Source organism: Microtus oregoni, unplaced genomic scaffold (assembly GCF_018167655.1).
Source record: "Microtus oregoni isolate MIOR12 unplaced genomic scaffold, Mior012 000009F_ref0000495, whole genome shotgun sequence".
In the NCBI taxonomy this organism is placed as follows: Eukaryota; Metazoa; Chordata; class Mammalia; order Rodentia; family Cricetidae; genus Microtus; species Microtus oregoni.
In genome coordinates, this window is record NW_024543068.1 from 34,749,980 (window position 1) to 34,767,504 (window position 17,525).

A 17,525-nucleotide genomic window follows, 5' to 3' on the forward strand; every position below is an offset into this window, starting at 1 on the left:
CCACAACCAGTGTGAGAAAACCTCAGGAAACAGCTGTGACAAGCTTGACAGCACATGCAGCAAGAGGCTCAGCTCAGGACCTGAGTGGGAGAAAATCGGCCCCTGGTGCGCACAGCTTGCTGTACGCGGCTGCAGTCTGAGAACCTGAAGCTCCGGGACTATACCTGGCATCCACAGACACATCCTCCTGTGGTGGTTTGGATAGGAATGGCCCCCAGAGACTCATATATTTGGATGCTCGGCCATAGGGAGTGGCGCTTTTAGGATGCATGGCCTTGTTGGTGTCATGGTGGGAGGGAGCGTTGAGGTCTCTCTCCTATGCTCAAGCTACTCCCAGTGGGGCACACAGTCTCCTGTTGCCTGCAGATCAAGATATAAAACTCTCACCTCCTTCTCCAACACCCTGTCTACCTGCATGCCACCACACTTCCTGCCACATAAAGGGTGAACTTTAACCTCTGAAACTAAGGCAGCCCCAATTAAATCTTTTCCTTTATAAGAGACGCCGTGGTCACGGTGTCTCTTCACGGCAATAGAAACCCCAACTAGGACATCTCTCTACAGGCAAGCCACACCTGGGAAATTTAGAAAGTAGAAGGCAGGTCCCGCACCTCTACATTCCCCGCACTCCCAAGGAGGAGACACCTGCCAGCCAGAAATATGGTCACTCCAGGGAGGATGAGCTGGGCAGTCTCAAGAAAGGTGGAAGAACCTGCTCAGGATGCAGGAGGATTGCTCAGAGTTCAAGCAGCAGTGACAAAGAATTTTAACAATTATATTTGTAAACACACACATTTTTTTAACCCCTCAAGATACGTAATTAAATTCTGGGTAAGAAATGCTTGCTAAGATGACAATGGAAATTTTTACTGCTGTAGTTTTACATCCCTACATTGTTCAGATTTTCAAAAATAAGCATGTATTATTTGTAGAAGCAGTAATAACAATTGGGAAAACTTCCTATAATGTGAACAGTCACCTCATAATACTCTTTTTTCTAAACAGTATCACAATTTTTACAATAGAGAACACATATGGCCCTCTTTCCATCACTGTATCCCAAACACAAGATGTTTTGCAATTTTGAACAGTGACTGTTGTCTTCACACACCTGGTGGAGGGGCCATCACCCTTCGGCCGTGTTCCCACGGAGGTGACAGGGAGCTGTCAGAAGGTGCTCTGGGGGCATCATATACCCTGTCATAGTTTGAATCTCCTCTTTCAATATTCATCTGATGGTCCAGAAAATTCTCAGGGCCTCGTGAGCCTAATTAAAGAAAACCCAGATCTGTATTATCTCAAAAAGTGTCACAAAAGACCACTGTCAAAATCAAGATGCTTTTTCAAAAGTTAATACAAATTCAAACAAAGCTTCCCTGAAATACATTTGATTATGATTCTATCAAAACCATTTCCAAGAAGTGGGAAATAATTTTGCAATGTGTATAAACAAATACTTGCTTGCAGGCTAGAAAAATAGATTAGAGATTAGAGTATTTGCTTAATTAACAGATGGCTCTGAGATCAACCCACAGCACAAAATAAATAAATATCCAACAACACTTGCCTATAAATCCATCCTTAAGGATTACCACAATCATTATTTTATAATTACAGCTATAATTATAGCTAATAAATACTAAGTCAGAAAAACACGGTATAGAAGAAAGAAAACTGAAGACTTATACTAAACAAAACTATAAGATAAATAAAAGATAAGGTTTTTGTTGCTTAGGCTTGATTTCTGCCAATCACCATGGAGGCTGCACTACTGTATCAACGACCTACTACTAATCAAGTAGCTCCAGACAACAAGAACTCTATGAATGTAGTAATAACAATGATTATATATTCTGGTAAATCCCCACATTTTTCCTCCGCATCAGTTCATGAGAAGAAGGCTGGGAAGGGAGAATGCTCAGGAGTCCACAGGCCTTCGTGAGAGAGTCAAACATTCTCCTCATCACTTGCCACCAGGACCAAAGACACATGCAGCCAAGGGACCAGCAGGTGGACGCTGCAAACCTGAAACACGAACGCTCAAAGGGTTTTAAGAACTAGATGTTTACAATTCACTCAATAAAAATAAATTTCTTTCCTCCTACACAATATTATTCAAGCTTTCAAATTTCAAGATAATAAGAGGAAGGAGAAGGAGCCGCTCTGCCCTTTCACTGCTCATAGGAAACTTGGTCCCAATAAAGCTTTTAGATCTGTTGGTAACTTACCAAGAATTTCTGTAGCTTTTTAATAGACAGGAAACAACCTTGCAAATAATCTGAACACACTGTCACTTAAAAGCAATTAAAGAGAAGATGAAAGTACATAAACAGGAAAGGAGAAAGGAAAGGTAATTTCTGTGATAATTTCAGACATTCATTGGACTACAAGCAATCCTTGACTTATGCAATTCAAGTTCCAGTGAGTTAGCTTAGCCAAATAAACACTATTTCTAAGGTACTGTGTTCAGCTATGGATAGCTACTACCCATGTGTGCTGTGCAAAATTGACTTTGTCTTAATGAACATTCTTCCTTTAATGAAATGTGATAAAAAATGTACAGAATCAGAAATCACAAAGCACAATGGCAAATACTTGTGGCTGGCCGTAATTGCATTTATATTGGTATGTAACATGATATGACAAGCATTTCTTACTATAAGTCCAAGTGTAAAAGGTGGTGGCAAGGAGATTGGCTGATAGCACTAAGCCCAAATCTTAAGCAGACATGTAAATTTAAACACTTAACCCTTTCTGGAGTGTTCCATACAACCCCCTAGGACTCCGTGTCTGACATAGTTACTTTCCCCATAACTTTCCAGTTCAAAACCAACACAAGCAAAGCTCTTTCTGAGGTGAAGTAGGCTGGCAAGTGTGGACACAGTTCCGCATGGAGCAAACAAGGACAAGATAACAAGAGGAAATAGACTGAGCTCCCTCCACCTCAGGACCTAGTACTGGGCACCTGGGAACCTGATATTCTCACAAAGAACAGAATTTTATTTATTTATTTTTTTTAAATATTTATTTATTATGTATACAATATTCTGTCTGTGTATGCCTGCAGGCCTGCAGGCCAGAAGAGGGCACCAGACCCCATTACAAATGGTTGTGAGCCACCATGTGGTTGCTGGGAATTGAACTCAGGACCTTTGGAAGAGCAGGCAATGCTCTTAACCTCTGAGCCATCTCTCCAGCCCCCCAGAACAGAATTTTAGATGATTTACAATGGCCTTAGGTTTAGCTGAAGAACACAGTTTGCCTGAGAGACTCTAGAGTAAGTAGACTCAAGTGTAAAATATTGATGTTTGGTTTATTTTGCTGGGGTTTTTGTTTTGTTTTATTTTTAACATTTTTTTTTTTTAGCTTTTATGTGCATTAATGTTTTGCCACGGGAAGTTTAAAGACCCCTGGAACTGGAGTTACAGACAGCTGTGAGCTGCCATGTGAGTGCTGGGAGTCGAACCTGGGTCCTCTGGAGGAGCAGTCAGCACTCTTCACGGCTTAGCCATCCAGCCAGCCCTAGTTTGCTGTTTTTTTGAGTCTCACTTGTTCCTGACACACATTTAGTTTGTTACATCGCTTACATAAATGGTTAGAGACATTTCATTAGCAGGTCCTGTACTTAATACAGCTACGGAAATACAGAAACAGCAAGGTAAGTACGGGAGCAATGCAGGCAACCCCGGCATAGTATCTCAAAGCGTCAGCAAGAGTTAGGATTCCTGAAAAGTCCCCATGTAAACTCTGCCTAGGAGAGCACTCTGACCTTCATGATTATAAAGGGGGGATAGGGACTTTCATGTTATGATTTACTATTTTTTTTAAAAAGTTACTGAATTAAATATATACATATAAAAGTCTACAGTCTGATCCTATTTCATCAAAATGCATTTTATGCTGGTTATACTGCTCTATCTTACATATTCTTTAAAAGGTTTTATGTAGTATAATATAATTTTGAAACATAAACATTGATTCCTCATTATCCAATATAGGCTGAGTACTCCTTACTGGAAATACACGGTGCCATACGTGTTTGTAATTTTAAATGTGTGTGTGCACGCGTGCACATGCGCACACATGCTTATAGACCTTAAGGATGGAACATCAAGAATCCAAAATCTGCAATATGAAATGCTTCAAAATTCACAACTTTTTGAGTGTTACAGCCACAGTGTCTGCCATTTAGAGCACTCAGGATTTCTGAGTTTTCAGAACTGGGATGGCCACCTGCCTTAACCTGTACACAAGAGAAAAACATCAGAAGAGTGTACTATGGAGAGTTTTTGTTTTTGAGGCAGAATCTTACTATGCAGCTCTGAATGGCCTGGAACTCACTATGAAGACCAGGCTGGCCTCAAACTCACAGAGGTCCTCCTGCTTCTGCCTCCCGACTGCTGAAATTAAAGGTGTGAGCCACCATATCTGGCCCAAGATTCTTTACCCAATTAAAAAAATAAAATCTATGATAAGTGCAAGGAACGCTTGTACTTTCCAAATGTCTAGTCACAGATTGTTTTAAAGTAAGTGGAGATGAAAATGTAAAGGAAGGAAGAAATTTAGAGTAATAAAAAGGTTTAAACCATATACCTCTTCCTCCTCCCCCAGGAAGTGAAGGTGAGAGTCTGAGTGGACCCTCCAACAACGTTGGAGGAGAGAGAAAAGCTCTCGTTTCAGATGAAGGTCGGCCCAATGGTGAGGGACCAAATGGGGAGTGCTCTGGAATAATTAAAACAGCAGATGTCAATGCATACAAGTGAGCTGTACCATAAAGTCAGAATCCATTCAACAGCTGTCATCGGGTCATCCTATGTCAGCTTGTCTCGTCTGTGCCCTCAAGACTACACAGATTTAAATAGACGTTTAGTCAATTAAAATCATACAGTTGTATATATGAATACCTTGAATTCTGTCAGCTTTACACCTGTATACAGTGTTCCGACTTTTTTAAGAAGATTTTACTTCATTTATGTGTGTCTATGTGTGGGGTTTTTACATGTAAGCAAGCAGCAATGGCCTAAAAGGCCAGAGGCATTGGATTCCCTAGAGCTGAAGATTACAGGAATCATGAGCTACTCAATATGGGTGCTAGGAACTAAACTCAGGTCCTCTGCAAGAGCAGTATGTGCTCTTAACAGCTGACCTACCTCTTCAGCCCTGAGAGAGTTCTGATTTTTTAAAACATGAAGGTAGTAAGGTCTGTGTTAAATGTCACTTAATTTTATCTGTGCAATGCTAAGGGCAGGCTACAAGCTCTAGAAAAATTTTAAGTGGTTAAATAAACACAAGTCAAGACATGTTGTATATAAAAACCAACCAACAAACAAAAGAACCACAAACAAAACCAAACCATTAGTTACTGTAAGTAACCACACAAGCTAAACAAAGGATGCTGGCGATACTTAGGAGTTACTGAAAGATTTAGGGAGCATGAAGTTGGCTTCCTTTTTTCGTTTGCTCATTTTTTATGTTGCTGTTTTATTTTGTTTTTTGAAACAGTAACATATAGCACTAGCTGGCTTCAACTGGATATGTATACCTGACTGGTCTTTAAACTCACAATGATTAGCCTGTCCTGACTCAGACTAGGATTAAAGGTGTCTGCCACTATGCACAGATGATGTGAGAATTTGGCGACCGCATACTTCCCGCTATTTCAACCAGGAAGGTTTACAACATGGAAGCTTGATTTAAATCAGAGTCAGACAGTTCATGTTCAACCATGAAATGTTTCAGTTAAGTCTTTTTTTTGGGGGGGGGGGGGGTTGAAACAAAGTTTCTTTTTATATAGTCTTGGCTCTCCTGGAACTTGCTCTGTAGGCAGACTGGCCTCAAGATCTGCCTGCCTCTGCCCCCGAGTGCTGGGATTAAAAGTGTGCACTACCACTGCCCAGCTAAAAGTCAGATTTTGAAAAGGAAGTAAATACATAAAATACTCTGAAGAATCAGAAATTACTTTTGAATTTTACAAGTTAAAGTCTCAGATATTATCACTCATCCAATAAATTTGTCTGTAATCCAGATAACGAAGAGCCCTGCCATTTTACAAACGTAATCATTCTCAAATTGCGACTACGCTTCCAAAGGTAAAAATTCAGCATCAAGAAAGAACTTAAACACTAGGGAATTCACATTTGAGTAAGTCTTATAAAGTGTGTACCTGTCACACCCAAAGGGTTTACAAAAAGATTAAAGCATGGTTTACCCTCCCATAGAATCCTGATTTGAATTTAAACAAAAATTCTGCTTTTTGTTCTGGCACACTTCAAGCTTTGCTACTACTTGATTGAAGTCAATGATCTGATATTTTAAAATGTAAGACACATTTACATTTAATGAAAGTTGACTCTCAAAAATGATTTCCTGAATTCCAGAGGTTATTAAAGATAGATTCTACCTACCAAGATTTCATTTCATAACTACAGTACCTTAATTCCACTTCAACTAACATCACTCTGAAAATGCTTAGCTGTTTGGAGAGCATTAAAATATTCAGTAATGAGTCTGCAGAGGGCTAACTGCACCTTTGAGGGCTAACCTCCCTGGGACGATTAGAATCATCAGCTGCGAACTACGTCTGTCCTAACTAAGAATTTGAGTAGCCGTGTTATGTTAATTCTCACTTTATTCAAGCAAATTTCAAAGTATTGTTAATATGTAAATAGTCACTGCTATTCCGCTTAAGTACTTCTCATTCATTCTCCCAGAGTCAGCTACCGGTACCTTATTAAGAGCATTGGGCAGCTCAAGGAGCTGACAGCACTAAATACCTGCCATGACATTTCAATGAGAAAGGAGATACCAATCATTTCCATTACTGCTAGAAAAACAAAACCCAGAAACCCAAGCCCAGAGTTAATGAAACAGTTTCAAACAGAATCTTCACTACGAAATCCCAAATATCGTAGGTGATAATGTTAACTTACACTAAAGTAAACTATATACATAATATATATGGATATACAATATGTATTTTAAACAAGGGTTAAAAAAAAAGACTACCTCTGCCAAATGCTGTATTTGGAACATCAAGTGCATAAGGATCTTTTTCTAAAAGTTCAAGTTTAAATTCTGTCTCAGTTAATCTGCAAACAAAGAACAAACATTGCTACGTTACTCACCCGAAGGAAACACCACATTTTAAGCAAAGGCCACTTCCAAAGTAGCTCCTCTCACAAGCTCTACAACTGCTAAAGAGACAAAGGCCTACCTACCACTGGTCTGCCCAGATACCTTTCCACGGTTCCCACACCTCCTTGGGAAGACCGGCTTCTCATTAGAGGTACTGATGTTTAAAATTGCATGCCTCTAAATCAAGACTATGATGGGTGCTGTCTCTCCGAGTCCACATTTCTGAAGTAGAACAGCCAAAATAAACTAGTGCAAATGTGTCACTTTATAACCACGGAACCTGAGGCAGGGACTGTGACTGCTAAGTGAAAAGGCCAGGCTACAGCACAGACTGCTCTGAGTTACCTATACTTCCCCTTGTGAAACTGGAAATCCCATTAGCTCATATGACTACCTTATCTCTAAACTTTGTATCTTTAAATGTTACATTTTTAAACAAACGTGATTTAGTCCTGATTCTTAGACTTGAAATAAAACAACTATCTGACTTGAATTTCTGAGCTTCGAGTTGCAAGACAGAAACTGGCTTTTAATGATGCTAAAAGCAGAGTTTGGCAAGCAAGGGTAACAGTCTACGAGATGCTACCACCGCACATAAAACCATTTACTCTTCCGTTTTACTGTACACTTTTATTCTTTCTTTCACTTTATTACTGCACAGCAAGACCCAACAACAAACTAGTGCTGAGACAGTAAACACTTTCTCTACCTAGTGATGAAGAACACAGATACTCTAAGCATCATTGTGTCAGAAAGAATGCCTTTCTTTTGCCCGTGTTTTTTCTCCACTCATACTGGTTTAATTTTTTTAAAGTGACACTTTTTACAGTGTAACTTGTAAAAGCTTCTTTAAGGTGTCCCTGTAGTAGCCTAAGGTAAGTATTTCAAACAAACAAACAAAAAAACTGGGGCTGGAGAGATGGCTCAGTGGTTAAGAGCATTGCCTGCTCTTCCAAAGGTCCTGAGTTCAATTCCCGGCAACCACATGGTGGCTCACAACCATCTGTAATGAGATCTGATGCCCTCTTCCGGTCTGCAGACATACACACAGACAGAATATTGTATGCAAAATAAATAAATATTAAAAAAAAATCAAAAACTTCAAACCTGCTAAAACCAACAATATTTCATAGCATATTATGTGGATTTACTACAAACCTTTTAAAATTTAACCTTATCCAAGCATTACATAATGAAGAAATTCTTTGAAGCTTTTAAAGTATCCCCATGAATACTTACTTTTGTCTATTAAAAGCATTTTCTTTCCTTAAGTCATTGAGATTTCTTTCTAAAGTTCGAGCTGCCAGCTTGAAGAAAATAATACATTTTGAAACTATATCTATATAGTTAAACTTAAATACAAGAGCAGCACAAATATCAGCATGATGGCATGTAATATCACAACCAAAAACAGACATGAGTCGATATAAAACACTTAAAATTGAGAGAATTATTCAAAAAGGGAATGAACATAAAGCTTGAGTTTAATTGGCACTTGCTAATGTAGATTGCTACTAAAATGCAAAGTCTGGGCCTAAAGTTATTTGGTGATGTAAATATCCAATCCTAAGAGGCATGACGGCAATGGAAATGGATGGTCATTATGCCCAGAATTCTGGGAAACCACAAAAGTCTAAAACAGCTTCACAGGGTGCCAGTATAGTTCATATTTTTAATAACTTAAATACAGTCGGTGAATCTTACACCTCTATTAAGTATAAAACAATGTGCAGGGCTGGAGAGATGGCTCAGTGGTTAAGAGCACTGGCTGCTCTTCCAGAGGTCCTGAGTTCAATTCCCAGCAACCACATGGTGGTTCACAGCCATCTGTAATGAGATCTGGCGTCCTCCTCTGGCATGCGGGCATACATGGAGGCAGAATGTTGTATACATAATAAATAAATCTTAAAAAAACAAAAACCAATGTGCAAACACTAAGTAGTTTTAATGTGTATGCACACATGCGACTGTGAGTGCACGTGTTTGTGGTGTGTGTATTTGTTAGGAGCGTGAGCACCATGCCCAGCTTATATAATAAATACCAAGAACATGCAATGTTCCCAAATAATCACTAACAAAGGCAAAACATATGGTGCTGTACATGCTTCACAGCCATTCTGTGGACTCCACAGATTAGATGCAGCATATATGAAACATTAGATAGAGCAAATGCAGGAAGTGAGCTTACCATACACAGGTAGACAAAGACTAACATTGGTACAACCATTTACAAATCAAAGGAACAACTATTAGGTAGACCATACACAGGTAGACAAGAACTAACATTCTATAACTATTTACAAATCAAAGGAACTCAACTTTCAAATTTGCTTTCACTTAAAACTGTGAGACACACATGAGAATTGATTTTAACCAATGAATAAACTAAACATTCACAGAAAACATAGCCTAAATATATTTTAGTACTATCAAAAAAGATTTTTTTTGGCCGGGCAGTGGTGGTGCACACCTTTACTCCCAGCACTCAGGAGGCAGAGGCAGATGGATCTCTGACTATTTGTAACATGATTTCATCACTGATAAAATTAATAAAATCAATAGAGTGATTATTTTTTAAATACTACCTATATTTTTATCTAATCTACAATGAGTAGTATATTTCCTGAACGGAATTTGACAAAAGGGCTTTAGGAGAACTTAAAACTTACCCAATTATCATGTGCTTTCTTCTCATGAGAAATAACCTAAAAAATATTAAATTTATTCCTAAATAAAATTATTAAAATTATTCCTAAATAAAAACATTCATTCCTACCACTAATATTTAGGGCACAAACCATAAACTCAAACTGCCCAGGAATCTCTGAAGCAGAACAAGCATTTAGAAAGCATACTTTCACGTATACGTATGATCTGCTCTACTCAACTGTTAAACAAAAACTGAATGGAAATTTCTTTAATGCCAACAAACCTCATGTGATGATCAACTATGAGAGTTTCCAAGGAACAGATAACAAGCACAACATGGGACTGCATTGGTGACAGACATTATCTGGGCTACGTAATCCTCATTCCCAAAGAAAGGAAAGTCTTAGAATTTTTGGATTTCAGCATCTTTCACAGGTTTACGAAACACCTCAGAAGGGATGGAAGCTACAGTCCTGCAGCCACTCTAGAGTCAGAATGCTCTTGCTGTGTGCACAGCGGTCACACGTACCTGTCCTTGAAGAGAGTGGACTGTTTTCTCCATCTCTTCTTCGAGATCCTTGGCGCGCTGTCTATAAGGAACAAGTGGTAACACATAAGGAATGAGAGCACATGGCTACAAGAATACAAACAGAGTGTTCTACCTTAAGTACAACCCCGAGACTCACCTGTGGACGCTGACAGATTTTAAAGAGCATCTTTCCCTCCCCTAATTCTAACCTCAGCTAACCCTTGTGAGCAGTACTGCTTGAGTGGGGCTCAAACAGCATCACAAAGAACTTATATAATCCTCAAGGCTTCAGCCAGCCTGGCCTCGACCCCAGATATAATCTTCCTATCTCTCCATCCCAAGTGAAGGAGTCACGGGCAATGCCACCATGCCTGATCTTCAGGTTTTCATTTTCAGGGCAAGGAATCCCACAAGATTAACTCAGATCCTGTAATCTTGACAGAGTCCCAAGGAAGAAACTCTTTTACTTTTTTTTGTTTTTCAAGACAGAGTTTCTTTGCGTAGTCCTAGCTGTCCTGGAACTCATTCTATATACCAGGCTGGCCTCGAACTCACAGAAATCCTCCCAAGTGCTGGGATAAAGGTGTGTGCCATTCCTGCCTGGCACAGAAGAGGAACTCTTAAAAGGTGAAAACATAACTAACTGTCTTTATGAGACAAAGAAAGCAATTTTTCCTTTGAGACAAAATGCAAGTTTACTCTTCCCTAGGTAAAGAGATGTTCTATGACAAACTGCTGCAGTGTGCTTCTTTTTAACAGACATTCTAGTGCCTCCTTATATCCACTGAGGACTGGATGCAGGATGCCCCTCTGTATGCTATGAATATGTTTTATTACCCTTAGTTAATAAAGAAGCTACTTTGGCCTATGGCAGGGCAGAATATAGGTAGGCAAGAAAACTGAACTGAATGCAGGGAGAAAGAAAGTGGAGTCAGGGAGACGCCAGGTAGCTGCTGAAGGAGAAAGACTAGAACCTTAATGGTAAACCACAAGTCTCATGGTAAAATACAGATTAGAAATGGGTTAACTTAAGATGTAAGAGCTAGCTAGGAATATGCCTGAACAGCTGGCCAAACAGTGTTATAATTAATATAATTTCTGCATGAATATTCAGGTCTGGGCAGCTGGGAAATGAATGTGGTCTCTGTTTACAGACTGAACAAAAAAACCATAGCTAGCATTTACTAAATGCTAAGTGTGCCTTGTTCACTTAGTGGCACACTTACTGAATATTGATACTGTGTTCATTCTTCCCCATTTGAACAAAGCCCAATGAATGAGCTTTAATTAAACTGCTCTCTCCATTTCCTTCTTTGAGACAGGGTCTCATGTAGTCCAAGCTGACTTCAAACTCACTCTTAGCCAAGGTTGGCCCTGATCTTGTGATCATTCCGTTCCACCTCCCAGTGCTACCACATAGCATTCATATTTACAAGCTTGTTAACATTAACATAAAATATGTCTATATTTTATTTATTTGTTTATTTATTTATTTACTTTGGTTTTTCGAGACAGGGTTTCTCTGTGGCTTTGGAGCCTGTCCTGTCCTGGAACTAGCACTGCAGACCAGTCAGGTCTCGAACTCACAGAGATCCGCCTGCCTCTGCCTCCCAAGTGCTGGGATTAAAGGCGTGCGCCACCATCGCCCGGCTATGTCTATATTTTAAATATATATATTTAAAGTATATATATATATATAGTCCTTGAAAAGAAAACGTTTTCCTTTTTATATTTTCTGAATATCTGCAAAATACCAAGAAATTCAAATGCAAAGTAATGAAATAAAAATAAGCCAATCCACTGGGTGGTAGAGGCACACACCTTCAGTTCCAACACACAGGCAGGTGAATCTCTGAGTTCAAGGCCAGCCTGGTTTACAGAGTGAGTTCCAGGTCAGTCAGGGATACAGAAAATAACCTTGTCTCAAAACAAACACAGAAACAAATGCCATTTTGTTACTGTTTCCTGCTGCTGAGCATCCCACAAGAAAGAGAACTTCATACCTGTAGGTCTCCAGCTCCTGGTTCGCATGGCTGATCTTCTCATCTACTTTGGAAAGTTTTTCCTCTTTCTGTAATCGGTAATTTTCCTCTACTGTCAATTTCCTTAAAACAAAAATATTTTATTTCTCTTAAAGTATATAATAACTATAATCAACTACACTTTTAAAAACACATCAGAACCGGTGCAGCCCACAAAGGAATTTGCACACACCACTGCACAGACGGAGGGTAAATGCCAACAGATTAAAAGTTCAGAGGGTCGACAAGCTTTGCTGGTGAGACAAACATGGGCCACACAAGAGGCATGGGATGATGAGAGCAGCTGCCCTGTGCTCAAGGTACAGAATCCTGCCGTTTCCTATCTAGAACAAGGAGCACTGAGCAAGTCTGACTTGTGGAAGAGAAAGGAATCAGTTTTACATACGCCAGGCGGTTCCATCCAAAGACATCTCTCAGATTCCTTGACCCAGCTTGTCAGCATTAGTTTAAGGTGTTAATTTGATAAATGCTTAGAAGACATTAAGGAATTAAGGAATCTGCGACATAGCTTGGAAATTCCAACATCATTTACATTTTCTTCCAGGAAGAAAAACAGGCTTCAAGATGAAAGAACATTCTTAAAAGTGAATGATGCAATTGAATTGATAAGGTCCAATGATTACATGTAGGCCCTGAACATGTAACAGACTGTAAAGCCACTTTCCGTGTCTCCTGATGGAGTCACTGAACACGTCTCACCTGTGAAGCTTCATTTCGTTTTCTTGGTACAGTTCAGTCAACACTTCGAGTTTGTGCTGAAGCTTCTGCTTCTCGTTTTCCAACTGCATGCCTTCTGACTCCAGAGATGCATTCTCAGACTCCAGACTTCCGATACGCTCTAGAGAAATGTTTGAAGTCAAAAAGGTACAAAACTAAAGGAATTTTCATAAAAATAAAACCTATTAAAGACAGACAAGATAGGACATGCCCAAGATGATACAACTGTAGACAATTACTACAGAAAATAGCAAACTAAACTTTTTCCAGCAACAACAGAAAACTTGTGACATATTTTGTTTGCCTAATTGCTTTTCACTATTTTAACTGAGATGCTACATATGCTATTTTAAATTGTTAATATTATTAATATGAGGATCTCCTAAACCTTCAACAATTTAATGCTAGCATCTAATTTCCAACCTTGGAGGTAATAGCGCTGAAGGAAGGCTATGAGGATGAGTTTCAAAGGCAGGTATTTCCAACTCAGCATTCCCTATTTCACATGCTAAATGTCTTACAACCTAATGAGAAGTCACTTGGGAACTTGATGTTCAGGCTGGTGGACAGAGCCGAGTGGCAGAGCATTCACTGGAACACACAAAGCCCTAGGTTTAGTCTCCAGTACTATAGTAACCCAGTCTTCTGTTTAAGCCAAAACCTTACATAAGCTGGCAGATAACAGATGCTCATCTTCTAGCTCAGTGAGAGACAATGGCTCAAACAAGATCGAGACTGGAAAGAATAATACTTTAACTTTATTTCAACTGCTCAACTACTTAATCACCCACAAAAATGGGGAGATGGCTCAGTCAGTAAGGCACTGGCCATACAAACATGAGGACCTGAGTTCGGGTCTCCAGCACTCACATAGAATACAGGTAACGAATAAATGTAAGCCCTGTTACAGTGCGGAGAAAGCAAAAGTAGGATTCCTGGGACTCACTGGGCAGCTGTTCTAGCCAAAGCAACATGCTCCAGGTTTAGTGAGACCCTTTCTCAACCAACAAGGTGAAAAGCAACTGAAGAAAACCCTGAACACAGATGAACACACACACATACATAAATGGAAATGAACAATTCTAAGTAACTGTGAATTCTGTATAAACCAGCACACCACTGTTTTTTAAAATCTCATTTCTCTTTCATTATAATTACTATAACACTAAACAGCGCTAATATTAAGGGACCAAGAAGGGAACCTCAACTCTGACCTCCTCTAAATATGTGAGTCAATCTAACACAAGACAAGATACACTAGGAAATCATAACCAACATGGAAAAGTTTAGTAATTATATGTAATGGTATGCAATTATTCTAAAATGCCGGTTAACTAAACACACATATCAAAAGAACAGTGTGAAAATACATTAACAGTAATGGTACATGTGCACAAAATCATACATGGGGTTTTCTGCAAAATTGTGCATCAGAAAAAAAATTGTCCATCTATGCTGTCACTTAGCAAAGAAACCAATGCTGGCTATAAGAAGCTCTACTGTAACTGAATAATACTTAATACAAAGAAGCCTTACCAACGTGAGTTCTATAATCTGTATACACTCTAGTTACCGTCTTACTTTACTTTACAACTTTTCAAAATTAGTGTGTGTGTGTGCACACTCATGAGCCTGCATGCTCAGGCAGGCAAAGGCCAGAGCATAACTAGCAGGGGTCAGTTCTCTCCTTCCACTGGGCACTGAATTTCGGTCATCAGCCACTACTGAAAATCAATTTCTTAAATGTAAAAAACAACTGTAAAGAAAATTTTAAATTTGATACTTTTTATCACCTAAAACTATACCAAACATATACTCCTACATGGTGGTCTGAATGAAAATGGCGCCACAGGCTCGTAGGGAGCAGCACTATTATGAGGTGTGACTTTGCTGGAGGAAGCTGTCACTGAGGCTCTTCCTGCTGCCTGCAGTTCTAGATGTAGAACTCATAGCTCTTTCTCCAGCACCATGTCTGCCTGTGTGTCACTATAATGACAATGACAACTGTAAGATTGATCTCGGAACAAGTATGGTCTACTCCTTTAAATTATGTATATAGATTATTTACTGGCACCAAAACTTGGAACTGTAAGCCAGCCCCAACTAAATGTTTTCTTTATAAGAGTTGCCATGGTCATGGTGTCTCTTCACAGCATAGAAACCCTAACTCAGACGCACCATAATCCACAGTCCTACACGCTTTAAAAACTGTTTCATAAACATAAGAGAAATGGAAATGCCTTTACCAACAACAGCAAAACTCTCAGTAATTCATTCTCTTTAAGGAGAAAAGCCATTGAGAAAAACTTACCTTTAAGATTCTTTTTTATTTTCTCTACTTCAGATAATTGAGTGTAAATTTGGTTTCTTTCTCCTTCCAAGGCTTTTAAAGACACACTCAACTTTAAAGAAAGAAGAAAAAAGCAGTAATCAGCTATAAAAGATACACACATCTCCCAATCCGCCCCACTCTGCACTGCAGCTATTTTCCCTCTGATGATGTCATGCTAAACACACAGCCATTAGAGCAGTGCTAAAGCGGCCTTCACACTACACTATCAGGACTTCTCACTCAGGTTAGGAAGAACAGGGAGAAGGAATAAACCAGAAGAAAACAGAGCTATTATCTATTTCTAAAAATAGAATATGGAGCCATTGGGGTAAGAAAATAATAAAACCTGAAGGAAAACACTGCACAGAGGACCTATGAGATAAATACGTTAACATTTTAAAGCATCTGTAACTGAAGGAATGAGTGCAGAATTTAAACTTTTCTAAATTCTATAATTATGTGAATTTCTAAAGTTAACAGAAAAAAGCAATTGAAAAAAAAAAGCTCTAGGGGTTGGAGAGACAGTTCAGTGGTTAAGGGCACTGGCTGCTCTTCCAGAAGACCCGGGTTCAATTCCCAGCACCCACAAGGTAGCTCACAATTGTCTGTAACTCCAGTTTCAGAGACTATGACACCCTCACACAGACATACATGCTGGCAAAACACCAATGCAGATAAAATAAATTAATCTAAAAATTAGAAAATTCTTTTATTTATTTTTTTTAATTGAAAAAAATTCTGCCTCCTCTCCGCCTCCCATTTCCCTCCCCCTCCTCTCACTACTCTCCCCCTCCCCCTACTCCTCTCCCCCTCCCTCTCTAGTCTGAAGAGCAGTCAGAGTTCCCTGCCCTGTGGGAAGTCCAAGGTCTCCGCCCTCCATCCAGGTCCAAGAAGGTGAGCATCCAAACAGGCTAGGCTCCCACAAAGCCAGTTCATGCAGTAGGATCAAAACCCAGTGCCATTGTCCTTGGCTTCTCGTCAGCCAAAAATAGAAAATTCTAATCATTTCTCATATAACCTTATAAGGAAGCAATAAAAGCAATCTTTAAATTAGTTACTAAGGACAGACATATTTAATCCCTGCTGTAGGTCCTCCCCATCATCTTTATATTTACAAAATAATACAAACCTTACTAGCATTAATCAACTCATCCAAAGCTCCCTTCAGCTGAATTCCTACATCGAAAAATAAAACTATAATTATTGAGGACATCAAAATAAATGTATTAGTTCCTCAGCTAGTCTTATAACCCCTCTTCTTGCCACAGTGAACAACTTGGAGCTGAGCTTAGCACCTCTTGCCTTCAATCCCAATACTCCAAAGCTAGACAAGGGCATTACCATGAGTTTGAGGTCAGACGGGAACTATAGAGTGAATTTTGAGCCAGCTTGAGCTATGATGAGATACTGTCTCACCAAAACAGTAATCAAAATAAATTTAATAATTCGTATAAGGTAGAGTGACCTAATCTCAGCAAACTAAACATTAAAAACAATCAAAGTACTACAGAGTCCCAACAAGAACTGAATAGTCCTATCTAAACACTGGCCACAGACTCAACTATGTTAGATGCTTACGGCATTATAGCATCCAAAGTAGTAGTGAACCATGGCTCAAAATTAAGCATAAATTCTAAAAGAAAACTATTTCTTATATGATAAAGTAAAAGTGAAAAACTAAAAATATAACAGTTCCCGTTATGTGTTTTCGGAGCAGTTTGTCCATCCGCCCGAAATGCCATGTACTCCCACCACCTCATACAGCTGGACTTTCCAGTAGATCTTTCTTCACCTCTTCAGAGTTGTAGCTGCCTCTTTCTTTGTCCCATGTAGCCTACATCTCTTCATCACAACTTTAAAACACACAATTCCTAAGTTCTATATTGCCTGTGATCCTCAGTGGCATAAGGCCATCTCCCACTGTCCTGCTGCTTCCTGCCTGAGAAGCGACCCACCATCAATCTGTTCATTACTCAGTCATCTCAGTCATACAATCTGTCCCATCACTTCCTAACAGTATACTGCAATAAGTATCCTATTTTATTATTGATTCTCTAAGTCTCTTACTGTGGCTAAGTAATAAACTTCTAAAAGTACATGAGACCAGGAGAGGGCACAGTAC

General features: G+C 39.3%; 1 protein-coding gene across 12 annotated transcripts in view; it reads right to left on the reverse strand.

Annotated features, from left to right (window-relative positions):
* Positions 1-17,525, reverse strand: part of Mia2 (MIA SH3 domain ER export factor 2) — a 70,905-nt gene that overhangs the window by 9,029 nt on the left and 44,351 nt on the right. For 10 of the 12 annotated variants that reach the window (XM_041658139.1, XM_041658138.1, XM_041658137.1 and 7 more), the window contains 10 exons: positions 16,533-16,579; positions 15,383-15,473; positions 13,054-13,192; positions 12,316-12,417; positions 10,313-10,373; positions 9,804-9,839; positions 8,374-8,441; positions 7,006-7,088; positions 4,594-4,722; positions 1,112-1,267 (listed from right to left, as the gene is read on the reverse strand). In XM_041658139.1, coding sequence (XP_041514073.1) covers positions 1,112-1,267; positions 4,594-4,722; positions 7,006-7,088; positions 8,374-8,441; positions 9,804-9,839; positions 10,313-10,373; positions 12,316-12,417; positions 13,054-13,192; positions 15,383-15,473; positions 16,533-16,579 — 912 coding nt within the window. The remainder of the gene's footprint in view (positions 1-1,111; positions 1,268-4,593; positions 4,723-7,005; positions 7,089-8,373; positions 8,442-9,803; positions 9,840-10,312; positions 10,374-12,315; positions 12,418-13,053; positions 13,193-15,382; positions 15,474-16,532; positions 16,580-17,525) is intronic. The other 2 variants (XM_041658141.1, XM_041658140.1) reach the window with 1 other exon arrangement.